Here is an 18,562-nt window from a genome sequence, read left to right as displayed (position 1 = left end):
TGGATCTGACATAAATGTCACTTTGTTGGGCTGGGCCACGCATGCCATAAAATGTAATGCCATGTACGGGAGATATATAAACTTTATAAAGGACACAGGCCAATCCAATTAACCATATTTTTTGCTCAAAATACAAACATGCTTAAAACATTAACACACTGATGTCTGCTCTCCCACTTTCACCACCTGTTGCACAGTAGCACTGGGACAGGATACAGGGACATAATGCACAGCCTCTTGTCATCTGGCAGTAAAGGGAATGACCGGTTGCTCACGGGCTAGAAAAGAGTTCTGGACAGGCCAGTTCTAGCTCACGGGCCATGTGCTGACACCCCTGCCCTATGGGGTTGCCGTAAGTTGGCTGCAACTTGACAGCAGTTTCCACTACCATCTACCCCTCCAGTCCAAAAAGCCCCCAAAATTCTGCTTCCATGGAGACAGACTCCAGGAACACCATGTGGAGCCAGGCTGCCAAGGCTCATCTTACTTCATGCGGTTGGCCACGGAAGGTTTAGCAAGGCCCCTCCCCCCTTCCCACAACACACAATTAACATTCTGCTCCCCAGACTCTCTGGCCTTTTTCAAATTATTTTAAAATCAGCAATTATTATTATTTATTTGATTTATTAATCACCCTATCCCGGCTTACGCTGGGCTCTGGGCGACGTACAAAAAGGCAAAATGCCATAAAACAAGATACAAATTTTAAAAATATCCATATACAGTTAATAAGAGTTAAAACCAGAATAAAAGATCCAAGATGGCAACTTACAATTTTCTGTTCCCATTCTGGACTGCCCAGCCATTTGGTGGGAGGGGGAGAGGGATACTTAAACAAAAGGTACAGGTGGGAGAGGGAATGGGTGCCAGCCAGTGCAACCAGCCATTGCTGCCCTCAACCAAAAGCCGCAACCAAAAATTGATATATCATCACAGCATTAACCCAATCTGTCTATCACACCTTGTGCCCCGACATTAGACAAAGGAAACAAAGCCATTGCAAGGCAAGCCCCTGAATCCCAGTGTCGGCAAAGCGGTGGATCAGTAGCTGGTGGTCGACCGTATCAAATGCGGCTGACAGGTCTAACAACAACAGCGCCGCCACACCGCCTTGATCCAGGTGTCTACGGAGGTCGTCAGTCAGGGCAACCAGCACAGTCTCCGTCCCATGCCCCGGGCGAAAGCCAGACTGGAATGGATCGACGATGGAAGTGTCATCTAGAAAGCTCTGTAACTGAGTCGCCAACGCCCTCTCGATCAACTTGCCCAAATAGGGCAAGTTGGACACCGGCCAATAGCTGGCCAATTCAGCCGGGTCCAGAGTTGGCTTTTTCAAGAGAGGGCGGACCAATGCTTCCTTGAGTGCCTCGGGGAACCGCCCTTCCACGAGGGACTTGACAATCTCCCTCAAGGCACCTCGAAACCCCTCATGGCCCACTTTAATGAGCCACGAGGGGCACGGATCAAGGCCGCAGGTGGTTGGGCGCACAGATACGAACAATCTATCAGCTTCCTCCAGGCTGAGTCGGTCAAAGCCCTCTAAGCCCGACGCAGACGTGCAAGGGGCCTCGAGTTCACTAACTGTATCATCACAGCATTAACCCAATCTGTCTATCAGGTTCTCTGAATTCCCAGTTTTCATTCAGGGGGGAAAGTAAGTCAGTCCCTAGGCTCTTTTCACTGCAGAGATATAAGTGGGAAAACATATCTGCACAACAAATGGGGCTAGAGACTTTTTAAAAATTAAATGAACGCTGTCAATTCAGAGAAAATGATATTGCAATATGTAAATGAAGAAAGAAAACAGTGGCGGGGGAATGGCTGCCACCGCAGGGGACTGAGGCAAAGGAAATGGCACTACAAATGGCAGGATTGGGAAGATCTGAATTTTCTCTTTCATAATGGCATGATTGGGAAGATCTGAATTTTCTCTTTCACACGGGTGCCACCCTGGCTTTGCTGCGATCTTTCCAAAAACATCACAGCAACATAGGTTTGGTTAAGAAGAAGAAGAAGAGATTGGATTTATACCCCGCCCTTCACTACCCAAAGGTGTCTCAGAGCGGCTTACCAACTCCTTTCCCTTCCCCTCTCCACCACAGACACCCTGTGAGGTAGGTGGGGCTGAGAGAGCTCTTTTTCAAGAACAGCTCTGACAGAACTATGGCTTGCCCAAGGTCATCCAGCCAGGTGCAAGTGGAGGAGTGGGGAATCAAACCCGGTTCTTCCAGATTAGAGTCCACGCACTTAATCACTACACCAAACTGGCTCTTAAGATCACCGGAAAGGCAGGGAACACCCAGAGGTGCATGAAAACACTGGGATGTTGTGGAGAAGAGGAGGAAAACTCACATCCCAGTAGCATCCACAAAGGGGCAAAGAAGTCCTGTCCAAGTGAGCAGAGAATCCTGCGCACAGAGGAATCCACTTGCATGGGGCTGAGTAAGCACCACCTTGTAAAGGAAGGCACATGCAGCCACCTTGCACTGAATCAAACCATCAGTCTGTCCCTCATAGTCTTTACCATCTACTCAGACTGGCAGTGACCCTCCAGGGTTTCAACTACAGGTCTTTGATATCACCTGCCACCTGGTCCCTTCAAGTCCCTTTAAGTGGAGATACCAGGGATTGAACCTGAGACCTTCTGCATGCCAAGCAGATGCTCTACCACTGAGAGGTCTGCTCTCATAACTCTGCACCCGACACATCAAGTTCAAGGGCAATGCAAGGTATATTATCGAGTTCCATTTAGGAGGGACATTATCCTCCTAATTCTACCCAGCTCTTCCATTACTCTATTACTAAGCAATTCAGGTGGCCAGGAACATTCTCTGAAAACCTACTGTTACACAAAGAGCAAAAAAAAATATTATCTGCAAAAAGATCCATTACCTCTTTATGAGCTTCACTGGAAATTTTATTGGTGTAGCGGAGGATTTCCAACTCCATGTCTGTCTTAATCACGCGGCTTCAAAAGGGAGGAAGAGAAAAAAAATCAGGTGAGAAATTCTCCCTACAGCTCAGTCATGTCTAAGCAGGCGGCACAAAGACTAGCTGGGCCTCCTAATTGGCAAACCTACAGCAAATCAGGTCCCTTCCAAAAAAAGCAAGGTGCTATTATGGGACAGCAGCAAAGCAAAGCTATATTATGAAAAGATGTACTTGGCTGGCATCGATTTAGCCTAAGTAAGATGGGCTGAAAAGTATCTGCAAAGCTGTTAAGAGTGACCCAGCTGTGACGGGCACAACACAAACAGGATAGACATAGCAGAGGCGTGTGGTGCACTTGGGAAGGAGGAGAGGGAGGATCTATGGTTCTGAAGGTCAAGAACAGTTCAGTGGCCAACTCTGGGCAGATTGCTAAGTGCTGGTAGCCCAACAAAGAATACTGGACTCGGACAGGGCACTTGTACTGTTAAGTCAGGGGATCACTGTAATGGACACGGGATGGAGACAGCGCTAGTTGCCCTCACAGATGGCTTCTGGAGACACCTGGATTAGGGTGGGTTGGCACTTGCGGGCACTTGCGCTGTTAAGTCAGGGGATCACTGTAATGGACACGGGATGGAGACAGCGCTAGTCGCCCTCACAGATGGCCTCTGGAGACACCTGGATTGGGGTGGGTTGGCACTGCTGTTGCTTTTTGATCTAATGGCAGCATTCAACATTGTCAACTACAATCTAATGACACACTGCCTCGTCAACGTAGGAATAAGGAGGACTGCCTTACAATGGTTTTCCCCCTTTATCCATGGTTGGGGACAGAGGGTGGTCCTTGGTGAGACAGTATCCCTCCAATACCCACTAGAATGTGGAGTGCTGCAGGGGGCAATCCTCTCGCCAATGCTGTTCGACATCTACATGCGCCCCCTCGCCCAGTTCGCTCGGAGGTTCAGGCTGGGTTGTCACCATTATTCTGATGAATCCCAGCTCTATCTGCTGATGGATGGCCATTTGGGCTCCACGTCCAGATTATCGGGACAGGGTGTTGGGGGCCATGGCTGGATGGCTACAGTAGAGCAGGTTGAAACTTCATCCAACAAAGATAGAGGTTTTTTAGCCTCTGGCTCACACATTTTTGTCTTAGCTCAAGAAACATGGCTCCAGAGCAAGCTAATTTATGCAGCAGGCAAATCGCTTGCTCACAACTTTAATGTCAGTCGCTCACAAAGTAGAATTTTTGCTCACAAGACTCCACAGCTTAGAGAGAACACTGGTGTTGGGGGGGGCAGATTCGGGAATCAGGCTCCTGACCTGGCGCTGAGGGTAGGGAGTCTAGGGGTGATCACCGCTGTTGCCAGGTCTGCCTTTTACCAATTTCGGCAGATCAGGCAACCGGTTCCTTATCTCTCCTCCCAGGACTTGGCTACAGTAACACTTCCAGGTTACATAACTGTAACTCGCTCTATGTGGGCTTACCCTTGAATCTGATCCGGAAACTCCAGCTAGTGCAAAATGCAGCGGTGCGCCTGCTGACTGTGACACCTGTGCGGTCATGCATTCAGCCGGTGCTACGCCAATTGCACTGGCTACCAATTGAGTACTAGATCCGTTTCAAGGTGATGGTACTAACCTTTAAAGCCCTGTGCGGCCTGGAACCGGCATGTCTAAGGGACCGTCTCTCCCCATATTTCCCCCAGAGAGCCCTGCACTCAGCTGATCAACATTTGCTGGTTGTCCCCAGCCCAAAGGACGTCTGCTTAGCCCCGGCCATGGCCAAGGCCCTTCCTGCCCTGGACCCTGCCTGGTGGACCATGCTCCCACTTGAGATCAGGGCCCTGCGGGACCTATTACAGTTCTGCAGGGCCTGTAAAATGGAGCTGTTCCACCAGGCCTTTGGTTGAGGTGGCAGGCACCCAATCATCTGGCCTCCCTTGCTGAAACTGCCCTATTACACCTGCCCATGTAAGCGAGATGGTATTGTGGCTTCTGCTGGTACTCTTGCTCTACTCTTCTTGCTGGGACTCTATTCGGCACTGCTGGAACCTTACAGACTGATATACAACTTGCCATCTTTTAAAAATGGATTTAAGTGAATTACTGTTAGAATGGTTTTAATGATGTTAATGATTTGTAAACTTTACTGAGCCCACTTGCTGGAAGGGTGGGATATAAATCGAACAAACTAATTAATTAATTAATTAAATAGATTCGTTTGCTTTCAGAGGTCCTAAGAACACACCCTTGCTTGAGGAATGTAACACATATCAGTGGAGCACACAGAGTCTAAGGGTAAAAAACGGCCTACACAAGACTGAATTCAGCCTGCTTGCCATGAAGTCAGCAATCATCTCCTGTCTTCTTCTCGCACTGCAAATACATGAGGGTGCCTTCTACTGAACCAGACCCATGGCCTGTCAAGGTCAGTGTCATGTGCTCTGACTGGCAGCAGCTCTCCAGGGTCTCAGGTCAAGGTCTTGTCACATTATCATCTGTTCCATGCTTTTAACTGGAGATGCCAGGGATCGAACCTGGGACCTTTAGCATGCAAAGCAGATGCTCCACCATTGAGCCATGGCCCCTTTCCATGCCACTGCGACTTGGTAGACTCAAGGCAAAACCATAATATGGTGCTGCGTCTGTGCATGCATACATACTGTGTTGAACCTTAGCAGTTTTTTGGCTGGACTCGCATCTCTAGTTCCCATCACCAGTTCTGGAGACAGGCAGCTTCCTGTATTTCTGCAGATCGTTCAGGGGAAGAAAGCAGCTGCTGCGATCAACCACCAGTAGCTGGTTTATCAACCAGCATAAAAAGATAAGCAGTTTGGACGGGCTCACTTTGATATGACAGATCCCCCCCCAAATCAAGTCACAGCTGACTTATGGTGACCCTCTTAGGGTTTCCAAGGCAAGAGATGTTCAGAGAGGTGGTTTGTCATTGCCTGTCTCCGCATCCCAACCCTGGATTTCTTTGGTGGTCTCCCATCCAAATACTAGCAAGGACAGACCTGGCTTCTTAGCTTCTGAGATCTGATGAGATAGGGCTTGTCTGGGCTATCCAGGTCAAAGCAATACGGTGGATACAATCTGTTAAATTCAGCCCTGCACCGTATGGCTTATTATACAAGACTGAGAGGCCAAGCAGAAGAACCATTCCTAATTTGACTCTAACAGCAAAGATTCCTAGTAAGACACAGGAGCAGTTTAAAACACACCAAAATGTGAAGCTATAGAAATCCATAATGCCAAGGGAAAACAGCTGGGAAAGAAAGCACACCTAACATCATGTGGGCAAACCTGACTCAGGAGCAGGAGCCAAAGATTCTACTAGGGTTGCCAGGTCACTCCTGGTGACCAGTCAGGGATGGGGAGCACATGTGAGAAGAAAGAGAAAGGCCTAGGCCTTGTCGCCAGCACTGTACAGGAAGTGACATCATTATGCCAGTGACGTTAGGGTGATGCTCTGGTATGTAGGCAAAAACTCTATGGTAAACCCAGCTTCTACCATAAGTTTTTGCTCAGATACCACAGCATCACCTGTACATCATTATTACAATGATGTCAGTTCCTGTGTGATGCTGGCTATGAGGCCCAGGCCTTCTCCTTTTTTCTGTTACGTCCCCCCCACAGGCCAGCTGATTGGCAGCCGGGGACCCCCACCTCCACCGGGGGTCTGGCAATCCTAGATTCTACAGTCCCAGGGCTTGAGGGAGAGAATTGTTGAGATATCCTGAAACAGTAAAAGTTCAGAAATCAGATATGCTTAGTTACTTAATTTATGAACTAAACTTGAACTGGAACTTAACGGCCAGGTTCCCGGGGGCTGGGTTCTTGATTTTAGGGTGAACTGCAGATGGATATTCTCTCTGAAACAGAGAGCTTACATCTGTCCAATGAAGTCATCACTGACAGAGCAATTTTTGCTCCTCACAAAAGTACAATTTTTGGGCTTCACCTCCTGCTTTACCCCCCCCCTCAAAACCAAAATGATCTCCTTTATCAGCCAAACAGTAGCTTAAAGATGTGCATGTTTAATTTCTCTTTTCAACCATAAGGTGCAGGCCCCGTAACGGGGTTGCTTCTTGTTATTCCTCAAGTTACAGAACGGAAAGCCCAAGAACAGTAATAGAATATGAATGAATTCCCGCCTAAAGCTACCAAATCCTTTGGGTTGTCACAGCAAGCTTTGCAACGGTAGTAGACTGAGAAAGGGAGAGAAAAAATCCACACGCATTGTTTTGGCTTAGAGCTGTATTAAATTTATGAACCCCTGGATGAGGAGTTTAGCAAAAATCAAAAGCTTGCACATCTGTTAACAACTAGCTCTTTTCAGCAAGAGGTATTTCCTCACCAAAGGCCCAGCACTGGTCTTTTAATGGCCCATTGATTGAGACGTATCTTGAGGCTCACCTCTCTTCCCTTTCCTGAGTTAGCCACAGTTCCACAGTCTGCACGTTAACCATGATGCAAACCACTATGAATGCAAGCCAGGTTTGCAGACCCTCACCTTCAAACCACAGTTTCATCAGTTTCTAGAGGGGCTATGCTCTGCGTTAACCACAGTTTGCATCCATGCAAGATTTTAGTCAGAGATAACAATCCTGGTAGGCTGGGTTTTTTTACTTATTTATTTTGCTTACAGTCCGCCTCACTTGCTGAGACTCTAGGTGGACTGAAAAATTAAAACACAGTGTGATTGCATGTATACACACACACACAAATAAAGAATAAAAAAACAGCCTAGTATTTCCAGACATAAAAATCTGACAGAATTTGTGTGTACACATTCAGAATTTTGGATAGCCCTGATTATATTGCATTCCCACCTATGCTGGAGTTGTAAACATCAGTATCCTAAACTACCAGTGAAAAATAAGACATTGCCTTGACCTGAGCCAGACAATAGGTTTAAATAGGGTTCTTCTTGCCTGCTTTGACCTGGTAGTAGCTCTCTAGGGTCTCAGGCAGAGATTTTATCTCACAGAGCCAATCAGCATTTCAGCCTCCCCCCCCCCCAAGCATTTTCTCTATATTGCATTGAGGGGGGAGGCACACCAAAATCAGAGTTTGTCACAGGTCCCTTGGGCTGGCTTTGCTTTCAATCACCTCCCACCTCACCCTTTAAAGCTGGAATGGCTGAGGACAGAATACGGGACCTTTTGCATGCAAAGCAGATGCTCTGCCACTGAGCTACAGCCCATTCCCAGAGAGATGTCCGGAGCAAAGCGGCCAGCCCTGCAGAAGTGCTGTCAAGTAAGGTAGTGACAAAAAGCTGGTAGGAATAAGGTGTTGCATGAGTTAGTTCCAGATGGTATCTTGCTGGGTGCATCAGCCAGGACCTGCACCTGAAACACTTGGGTCAGGAATTCTTCCTAAGAGTGGAGCTATAGGAAGGGAAACTTTGTGCTCCATTTTCTGCCTTGAGCTTCAGGAAGGGGGGCTCACTCTTCCAACGGAGCACGTACACCATTTGCCCACTCACAGTCTCATAATGATGGTCGAGAGACCTGCACCATTAGTATTTTCACAGGTCCAACGTCTCTTTATGGGAGCAGTTCTATCCCCATTCCCCCCCCCAGCCAGTGCCAGGGAGAGCTTGGTGGGTGGAATGTGAAGTACCTCCAAGTTTGAGGGTGTCCAGTGCGGCTGATTTTTACTTAAATTAGACCATTTCCTAACCATCACGACAAAGCTCCCTGGGTAAGTTAACCCAGAAAACGTGCCACTGTTTTCAAAAGCCTCACAAGCTGCAGTGTCTCTCGATCACATTTCAATCCTGCTGCAACAACAAAAGCCAGAGCGCAGACAGAACGCTGCGTCCCCGCCAGCACACAGATAGATTTTTTAAAAGCAGAGATTTCATCGGAGTGTATTCATCCCGGTGACAAGATTATACTTCCAAGCTTGACAAAATGATTCCTGTGGAAATGACTGCAGTCGCTCGCATGCTCACAAGGGTAACGGGAGAAGGGCTGGGAGATAACTCGCTCCCTTGCTTTGACCAGGCTTAGGTTCACCAGGTGCTTTTAATACCTTCCCTGCTTCCAGAGGGCCACACAGTCCAAGTCACAGGCGCCTCACTGGTGAGCACCCCAAAGAGATCAACTCAGAAGTCATGGTTTGTGGTCCAAAAGAAAAACACATCCCCTATATTGAAATAACTTTTTTTAAAAACACCATTTTCCTATACCATACTTTGCAGGTCATGGCTTAAAAATCAAACCACGAAAAGGTTAAATGAAACGTCCCCTTTTCAAAAGAGCTCAACCTAAGTTATATGTTCATTGGCTCATTTAGGATGACAGAAAGGGGTCGGCTTCATACCGTCTACCCTCCCTAACTCATGCAGACTGCATCAATGTTAACAGAATTTGTCTTCCGCAACACGACATCATGTCTTTCAAGCAACGAGTGTGCAACATAACCCTGTGGGCCAAGAGCCAAGGAGCTACTTAAGAGTGCACACAAGGGGCACCCCAAGGCTTGTAAACAACCACTGCCTTGAGGCAGGAGTGTTTTTATAATTTATAAGAGACTTGGTGGTACTCTTCTTCTGGGCCATCGACAGACCACAGGAACTAACGACAGCAGGATGTGAGTCAGGCGGGACTGATGGTACCGCAGACCTGGAACTTCCGAGCTCCGGTCTGCAATGCTGTCCTTGTGTGAGCCTGGGGGAATGTCAGTCCACGTGAAACAGTAAGGAAGACAGCCCGGTACGCAGACCTCTCTGTACACTGACTGAACACGTGGAAATGGAAAGCAGGCAACAAGTGTGCTAGGCCCACCTCCCCGCAACCACCCAGGTCATCTGCATGTCAGCTACGCAGGGAGAAAGTGTCTGAGCATATGGGGGACACCGCTTTCCAAATATCACGGTGGTTAAGACGCTGAACTGCAGGCTGTGGAAGGTCGGTAGTTCAGCAGTTCGAGACCCGGGTGCCGCATGATGGAGTGAGCTCCCATCTCTAGTTCCAGCTCCTGCCAACCTAGCAGTTCGAAAGCATGAAATTGCAAGTAGATAAATTACCTTCCCACTTTGGTGGGAAGGTAACAGCATTCCATGTGCCTTGGTGCTTAGTCATGCCGGCCACATGACCACGGAAACGTCTTTGAACAGCGCTGGCTCTTCGGCTTTAAAACGGAGATGAGCACTGCAAGCCCAGAGACGGACTCGACTCGCTTTCGAGCAAGGGAACCTTTACCTTTACCTTTATGCCAGGATACTTTCACCGTATGCAGGTGCCCTGCTCGTGAGTGGGCAATCACACAGAGGCAGGGACCGGTGCGCTCATACTCATGATCTCTCCCCACACATTCAGTCAATGTGTGGGAGGGGGTTGTGTGTACAGGGCTATCGCCTATAGCGAGTCCTTGCAGAGAGGCAGCAGTCAGCCTCCTCTCTGGTTGGGTGCTCCAGACTCACAGGGACCCTGAAACTAATGAAAGGTCTTGCACAGCACGAGCCGTTCTTTTCATGGAAAGCTGCTTGGAAGGACAGCTTGAAAGGACTGCCTGGTGCAGCCTCTATACTCTACCATTTGTTACACGGGCATACTTCTGGACTTCTCTGTGCCCCCTTCCTGACTTGCAGGAAACGTTTTGCCCACATTAGTCTATCTTGCCACAAGACTTGTAAAGCTCTGGTGGCCTTACAATGGAACCCGGCAGATTCCTGGAGCAAAAACCTGTCAATGGTTATCTGCCCTTATGACTAAAGGGAAACGCCACATTTAGAGGCCCTGTACTTCTGAACACCAGTTGCTGGGGAGAAAATACAGGGGAAGGCAGGCGGCTTCCACACCCTGGGTTGTTGTCTTTTCTTGCCTGTTCACAACCTTCCACCTCAGGCTGCCAGTGTCCTAAAAAGATTTTGCATTCCGAACTTCAGATTTAGCTTTCTTTGTGAACAGTTCCCCTGGATTAATTTGAGACACTTCCCCCCTCCTTTCGAGCATGCAATTGTGATGAACTTCCCGGGAACTCCCCCCTCCCCACACTCACATATAAAGGCTGCATTCGACTGAGCCGAGGGTCGATTTCCAGACTTCTTTTAAGGTGGCCTAGCATACCCAGACCCAGCTTGGCTCCCCTTCTCTTCCACTGTACCATGTGGAAATAAGGTGATAACTGATATATGGAGCCTCCTAAATCTCAGCTGCCCTGGGGGGCAGTGTTCCCTCTAAGCTGAGTTAATGTGAGCCAGCTCACAGTTTTTTAGCCTCTGGCTCACACATTTTCGTCTTCACTCAGGAAGGGTGGCTCCAGAGCAAACTAATTTATGCAATAGCCACATCTCTCACTCACAACTTTAATGCCCAGGAGCTCACAAAGTAGAATTTTTGCTCACAAGACTCCACAGCTTAGAGGGAACATTGCTGGGGGGGTGGGGTATTTCTTTGCCAAGGGTCAGCAGTCATGGTGGGAGTTGTTGGTAGATACTGCTCTTCACAGAGGCAGGACTAGAACTAGGGAAGATGCCCACCATCCCAAGACTTACCTGCTAGACTTGACGAGTGGCCCATCTACTCCAGCATCCTGTTTCACACAGCAGCCATCCAGTTACCACAGAGGGTCAACCAAAAGGGCACAGAGGCCAAGACACCTCCCCCTGAAGCCGCTGCCTTGCACCAGTATTCAGAGGTTTACTGCCTCTGAACATGGAGATTCCCTTTAGTCATCATAGCCAGTAACCACTGACAGACCTATCTTTTATCAATCAAATGCCTTTCTAAAGCCATCTATGCTCACAGCCATCATTATGTCCATTAGCAATGAACCCCACAATTTACTAACTCGTTGAGTAAAAAATCACTTCGTTTTTCAAGTCCAAAATCTATTGTCCATCAACTTCACCAGATGTCCCTGAATTCTAGTATTATGGGGGGGGGTTATCCACTATCTCCACCCTATGCATAATTCTTTTAACATACCTCTCTCATGTCCCCTCTTAGTAATCTTTTCTCTAATATGAAAAGCTGCAGGCTCTTTAGCCTTTCGCTCATAAGGAAAGGTGCTCCAACCCTGTCATAACCTTGGTTGCCCTCTTCCATACGTTGCCCCAGTTTGGGCAATCAGAACGATACACAGCATCCCAAATGAGGCCTGCACAATAGATCGATAACATTACAATGTTGGAAAATAAAAAAAAATAAATGGCAACCTCTTTCCTAATAATACCTGGCACGGAATTTGCATCGTGGAGTATAAGTGGGGGGGGGGGGGAGCCCTCTCCAGCAATGGATGGAAGGGACAACCTGACTCAGGATGTTGTCCTCCACTGAGGGAGCTCACCGATTTCAGACAACAAGGGGCAAATAAGCCAAGGTCATATTAAAGTCAATGGACTATGTCCTACCACTCCCTTCCTCCATGCATACATTGTCTTCTACCAACCCAAAGGGCCTTCTTCGTAGAAAAACAGACTCTTCCTGCAAAGGAAGCCTCCCACAGAGAACACTGCAGTTAGTCTTCTACCAACCCAAAGGGCCTTTTTCGGAGAAAAATAGACCCTGCAGAGGAAGCCTCCCACAGAGAACACTGCAGTAATCTAATCTAGATGTTACCATGGCACACATAACCACAGTGGCCAGATCTCTTCTGTTCCGGGAAGGGCCACAGACAAAGCTGGCAAAAGGCACTCCTGGCCACAGCTGCTTCCTGTTTATCCAGCAGCAGGTCCAGGAGAAGTCCCATTTTAGCTGCACAGAGTGGTGGTAGAACACAACAAATCAGGATTAGGCCGTCGTTAGTTCATTACTGAACATGTCCCAAGTACACTTCACAACCAGGTTTTTTCCCCCAGGCACCACAAAAACCAAGCCAAGTAATGGCTAGCTGGCTTCAACCAAGTACCACCTGTAGGACTTTGATAAGCACAGGGTATCAACCCACTTCCTAAGCTGGCCTCCCTATCAAATCAAGGGATGAATAGTCTTCCAGAGTGGATTGAGATGTGGTGAAGCACACAGGGCTGCTGACAAAAGCACAAGCGCTGTGTTGTGTTTGACCTCCTCTCCCATATAAGGAGCAGGAAAGGAAATGACATCACACAAAGCTTCAGTCCAACTTGATTATCACCAGCTGCTGCTTTGGACAAGGGGAGGAAGTAGACAGGGAAATGTATGCAATGATGTCACACCCCACTGATGCATGTTACCATAGAGGACACAACACAGGGTTGCCATTTTGGACTGCAGCCCCACATCTCGATCAATTACAGGTTAATCCCACCCATTCTCTGAGGAGATCAGGGTGTGCCAAAAACAGTTCTCCTTTCCTTTTGTTTCATCCTCACAACAAGCTCACAAGAGCCCTGACCTGGATAGGCCAGGAAAGCCTGATCTCATCAGATCTTGGAAGCTAAGCAGGGCTGACCCTGGCAAATACTCGGAAGGGAGACCTCCAAGGAATACCAGGGGGATGCAGGCAATCAAGCAACTTCTCTGAAATGTCCTAGCCCCACTAGAGGTCACCAGAAGTCACCATAACTTCCAGGCATGCAAACACACACAAACAAGCTTACAAGAGAAGCTAGGTTGCGAGCAGTGCTCCCTCCAAGCTGTGGAGCCCTGTGAGCAAAGATTCTACTTCGTGAGCTCCTGGCATGAAAGCTGTGAGCGAGCGATTTGGCTACTACTGCATAAATGCATTTGCTCTGGAGCCATCCTTCCTGAGCTAAGACAAAAATGTGTGAGCCAGAGGCTAAAAAACTGTGAGCTAGCCCACACTAACTCAGCTTAGAGGGAACTTTGGTTGAGAGCATGTGTACCACCCCAATGTCACTCCCCCCCAACAACCTTTATGGCTGTGAGATCTGAATTCAAGACTAACCAATCCTAGTCCACCACTAATAGCTTGCAGTATGACAACCTTGAGGCACAGAATCTCTTCTTTAAACAAGAGCACTTTCATTTTTCAGTACTGGGGGGAGCTTTAATATTCTTACTTTACAAAAAAGATTTTTTTTAAAAAAAAATGAAGACATATCACCGCCAGGAACACTTTAGGACTTGGATACTTCTAGGTACGCTTCTGCTAATGTCAGACTCCACTGACATTCAAGTGTAATTAAAGAGAATATCCATAAATTTGCAAACCGAACGCATTAGAATTAATGCTTTTAAAATGAATCCCAAAAGGAGGTAATAATAGTCTGACATTTATATAACATTACCCATTCTGCCAGGCTTTCAATTAATGTTTCGCTGGGCAGTCGCAGCAATAGTGCTAATTATAATTAATATATTTTATTTGTGGCCACACAATTGCTAACACTAACCAATTTTTCAGCAAATTAACAAGGATGATCAGAGTGGCATTTCATTTTGCTTCCCCCTCCTTTGTGATGCTACATAATGGCCTACTGTGGACATTCTCTGCTGTTGGCTACAATTTCAGGGGCAGGGGGGGGGAGGAGAAGGCCCTCAAGTTCAGCGGAGGAGGACCCAGGTGTGACCCCCCAGCACCACCCGCTGACAGGATTTCAGGCTGGCAAGTCCCATGAAAGGCTTTTCTGTATATGAGCCCATAAAAGAACTGCTCGGGTTCTTGGGGTTGGTAGGCTGACAACCTGATCCAAGAGAAACCATGTTCTCAAGCTGTTCATATCCTGACCCCCATCATATTTAGGGAGGGGGATGTAACTCAGTGGAACACAATGTGCTTTCCATGAAGAAGGTCCCAAGTACTATACCAAGCACCTCCACTTAAAAAGATTAGGCAGGGCCCTAACCTGGATAGCCCAGGCAAGCCCGATCTCGTCAGATCTCAGAAGCTAAGCAGGGTCAACCGTGATTAGTATTTGGATGGGAGATGGGAGACCTCCTTGGTATACCAAGTCAGGAGGACAGAGGCAGGCTTTATTCAGCCACCTCTCTGTATATCCTCCAGGCCCCCAGTAGGGGTCAGTCACCAGAGGTCAACTTGACTTCCAGGTGCAGACACACACACACAAACACCAAAAAATAAAAAAAAAAAAAAAATTAGGCAGAAAGTGATGTGGAAGACCTCCACCTAAGACCTGACAGAGCTCCTGCTGGTTACAGTGGACAATGCAAAACTTGATAGACCAAGGGTCTGACTGGTACAAGGTTGCTCAAAGAAGGGGCTGTGGCTCAGTGGCAGGGCATCAGCTTTGCATGCAGAAAGTCCCAGGTTCAACCCCCAGCACCTCCAGCTAAAAGGATCAGATAGGAGGTGATCCAAAAGATCTCTACCCGAGACCCTGGCAAATGGCTGCCAATCAAATTAGACAATACTGACTTTGATAGACCAAGGGTCTAAGGCAGCTTCATGTGCGTTTGTGTGACCCCCCCCCCCTTCACGGAAAGCATAACAAAAAGCATGGGCAAGATAAAGTCGAGGCAGAAGAATCACCATATGAGGTATGCAGGAGCCACAAGCCTCTTGAGCCCAGAATGTCATTTTAAGTTCTCTGGGACAATGGCCCCTTGGGTGAGGGGGACACTTTCCCTGAATCGCAAGGGAGGCTGACAAGTAACACAAAACCAAGTTTCAGAGGCATCTATATGCCCACTAATTTATTTATTTATTTTGGGGGGGGGGGGAATAATCCATTAAAGAAGCTGCCATCACTGAACCTATAGCACACTATGACCTCATATTTATAAAATGTTTCCGGGTATGTTTAAAATGCCAAGCCACACACATTCTATGCACATGGTAGAGTCTCAGTTTACTTTTATCTTGTGCATCTGGGATCAAGATAGAAATTTGAATCAGTGATGGGCATTTTGAGAGACCACTGGTAAGCAATGACCAAATTGATCAGAACAAGGACTCTGTCGTGGGGGAAAGATCAAAAAGAAAACGTACCATTCGGCAATCTCTGGGTGCAGGATCATGTTGTTTACTGTAAATCTGCGGAAGAGAAGAAACAGCCGTTAACAGCAAACTCCATGAAATGCCCCATGCCAGATTTATTTCCAGGCGATGCTTTTATTTGGCCCCTTCACATTGTGTATCCATCAATACAAACACATACAGCATCTGAAGGAACGCTTACACCAAAAGGATGGGGAACCACCAAGAAAGACTGGAGCTACTAGGGCTGCCAAACTCCAGGGGGGACTTGCAGATCTCCTGGAATCACAACTGATCTCCAAACTAAAGAGATCTGTTCCCCTGGCATTAAACCCTGATGAGGTCCCTCCCCAGACTCCACACTCCGAAGGAGGAGGAGGAGGAGACTGGATTTATACCCTGCCCTTCACTCGGAGTCTCAGAGTGGCTTACAAACTCCTTCCCCTTCCCCTCCCCACAACAGACACCCTGTGAGATAGGTGGGGCTGAGAAAGCTCTGACAGAAACAACTCTTTTTCAAGAACAGCTGTGCCAGAACTATGGCTTGCCCAAAGCCATCCAGCAGCTCCAAGTGGAGGAGTGGGGAATCAAACCCAGTTCTCCCAGATTAGAGTCTGCACACTTAACCACTACACCAAACTGGCCCAGAATGCACCCCCTCCCAAATCTCGACGAATTTCCCAACCTGGAGCTGGCAACCCAAGTTACCATGCAGAGGCAGGCATCAGCAAATCATCCCTGTTCGTCCCTTGCCTTGAAAAACCTACAAGGACGCCATAAGTTGGCCATGACTTGATGGCCTTTTCCACCACGATAAATTCACAGGCCCACCGTGGGTTATTCTGTTGCTGGATAGACGCGATGGGGAATGATGCAAGGGCAGCATTCTCTTGGCTGTATCACAGTACCCATCCATTTACATTGCAAAAAACAAAAGGGGTTTTATATGTGAACCAATAGCTGCAAAAAAGCAACAGACACACTGGGGTGGATCCTACCAATCCTACCACTCCACTGAGCAAAGTCTTTTCATTTATTACTTAAAGTATTTATACTCTACTTTTCCAGTTGGCTCATGTTTGAAGACTTCCTCCATCCTAAGAAGACTTCTTCCAAGTTAAGCGGCACTTCCTCCACTGGAGGAAGAGTCACTTAGATAGATGGATCCACCCCCTGCCTCCTAGGAGATGGGACAGTTTGCCACTCTTGGTAGTGATATTCCAGGGGCTAACGAAGAGTATCAAATACTCAGAGGTCCACACTTCACATTCAGAAGAGCTTAACAGAAATATCATATTCCTTAGAATCAGCACCCACCTTCTACAGGTCTCAGCAGGCACAAGGGAGAGAATTCCAGCCACAGGATGGGACCTGCCAGCTTTTCCAATCCGACTCACCCAACATGCCAACTTACTACAGCCCCCGTCCTAAAGGCAGGTCCTGTGATCCCCAGCACAGCCTTTCGGGGTAGTCAGAGGGGACCCTCTTTTTTCCTTTTTATTTTCCATCAGCAAAAACCAAATCCTGGTCTCAACCCTTCAATTACAGTGGCATTCTGTTTTACCTAGTCTCTATCCCAGCACAAACGCAACAAGAGAAATTAAATTGGCATCACACCAGCCATGCTCTCTGTGGAACTCAACTGGTCACTAGGGACAAAAAAAGAAAAAGAGCAGCTAATGAGTTTTTGTCTGTTTTGAACATAAATGAAGCCTCCTCCTTTCCCCCCCAGGCAGGTTTTAAGATCATTATCCCTGCAAAAAAGCTACGATTCTGTGCGAAAGCAGCGATGGGGGTGTAAAAGCTAGTTAAACACAAAGAGGCTCATTGATGAGCAAAACGGTACATTTCGCCTGTGAAGTTCTGTGAACAAAAGGTTGGACCCCTCGTTTCCTATGGAAAGCGTCCCGCCATGATCTTAACAAGCAGTGAAAGAAACCAGGCAGCGGAGAGCTGCAAAGAATAGAAGGACGGAACTCTGGTATCAAGATTAATACATCAAAAACTGGAAACCTAAGGGCTCACCGAGACAAGAGAGCTGGGATAACTGAACAGAGCTATGACCCAACAAGCCAGCAGGCTCTCTCTTTTAAGACAACAGACTGACAACACAGGGTAAAACAACGCTGTCAAGCACCTGCTCCGCAAACAAGGGATAATTGTCCAAAATTCACGATACCCTCCACAGGAGAGAAAAAGGTGTCTTTCCGAGGAACCGCCAGCCAGAGTGGATTCACACAACTACTTTCTCCCACGGGGGACAACATTTATATTCATCCCTGAGACAAGAGCCTCTTCAGAGAAAAGACCCAAGGATTGCACTCAGTCCCTGAACACTCACAAGAGTAAGAGCCAGCCAGCGTGGCACTCATCCACCAGAAGCCAGTCCCTTTTTGGTCAGCAACCCGTACGGCTGTTGAGTCATAACAGACTTATGGCAATGCCTCATGGGGTTTTCAAGACAAGAGATGAGTAGAGGTGGTTTGCCACTGCCTTCCTCTGCATAGCAGCCCTAGTCTTCCTTCCCTCCCATCCAAATATTAAACCTTGGCCAGCCCTGCTTTGCCTCCAAGCTCTGAAAACACTGGGCTTAGCCTGGGCCATTCAGGCTGCCAGCAACCCACCTACAAGCTGGGAATGCTGTACTACAAGCAAATCAATGGAAGTCTTCTCCTCCCCACCCCAAAACCACGTTGATCAGTTTAGAGAAGAACAGAGGACTCCTGTCTCCCTTTGCTCCCCCCAAAACGAAAGTTTAGTGGGATGAACGACAGAGATTTGCAGGTCCTCCTGC

The 18,562-nt window shown here is 47.8% G+C and overlaps 1 protein-coding gene across 1 annotated transcript in view; it reads right to left on the bottom strand.

Annotated features, from left to right (window-relative positions):
- Positions 1–18,562, bottom strand: part of PEPD (peptidase D) — a 226,760-nt gene that overhangs the window by 123,380 nt on the left and 84,818 nt on the right. Inside the window, exons 7-8 of the mRNA XM_015423842.1 lie at positions 15,781–15,825; positions 2,893–2,968 (exon numbers count right to left, since the gene is read on the bottom strand). Coding sequence (XP_015279328.1) covers positions 2,893–2,968; positions 15,781–15,825 — 121 coding nt within the window. The remainder of the gene's footprint in view (positions 1–2,892; positions 2,969–15,780; positions 15,826–18,562) is intronic.

Source organism: Gekko japonicus, unplaced genomic scaffold, assembly GCF_001447785.1.
Source record: "Gekko japonicus isolate JY-2015 unplaced genomic scaffold, Gekko_japonicus_V1.1 scaffold225, whole genome shotgun sequence".
Lineage (NCBI taxonomy): Eukaryota > Metazoa > Chordata > Lepidosauria > Squamata > Gekkonidae > Gekko > Gekko japonicus.
The sequence above is the reverse complement of the archived record's forward strand: the minus strand, read 5'-3'. Positions and strand labels throughout refer to the sequence as shown.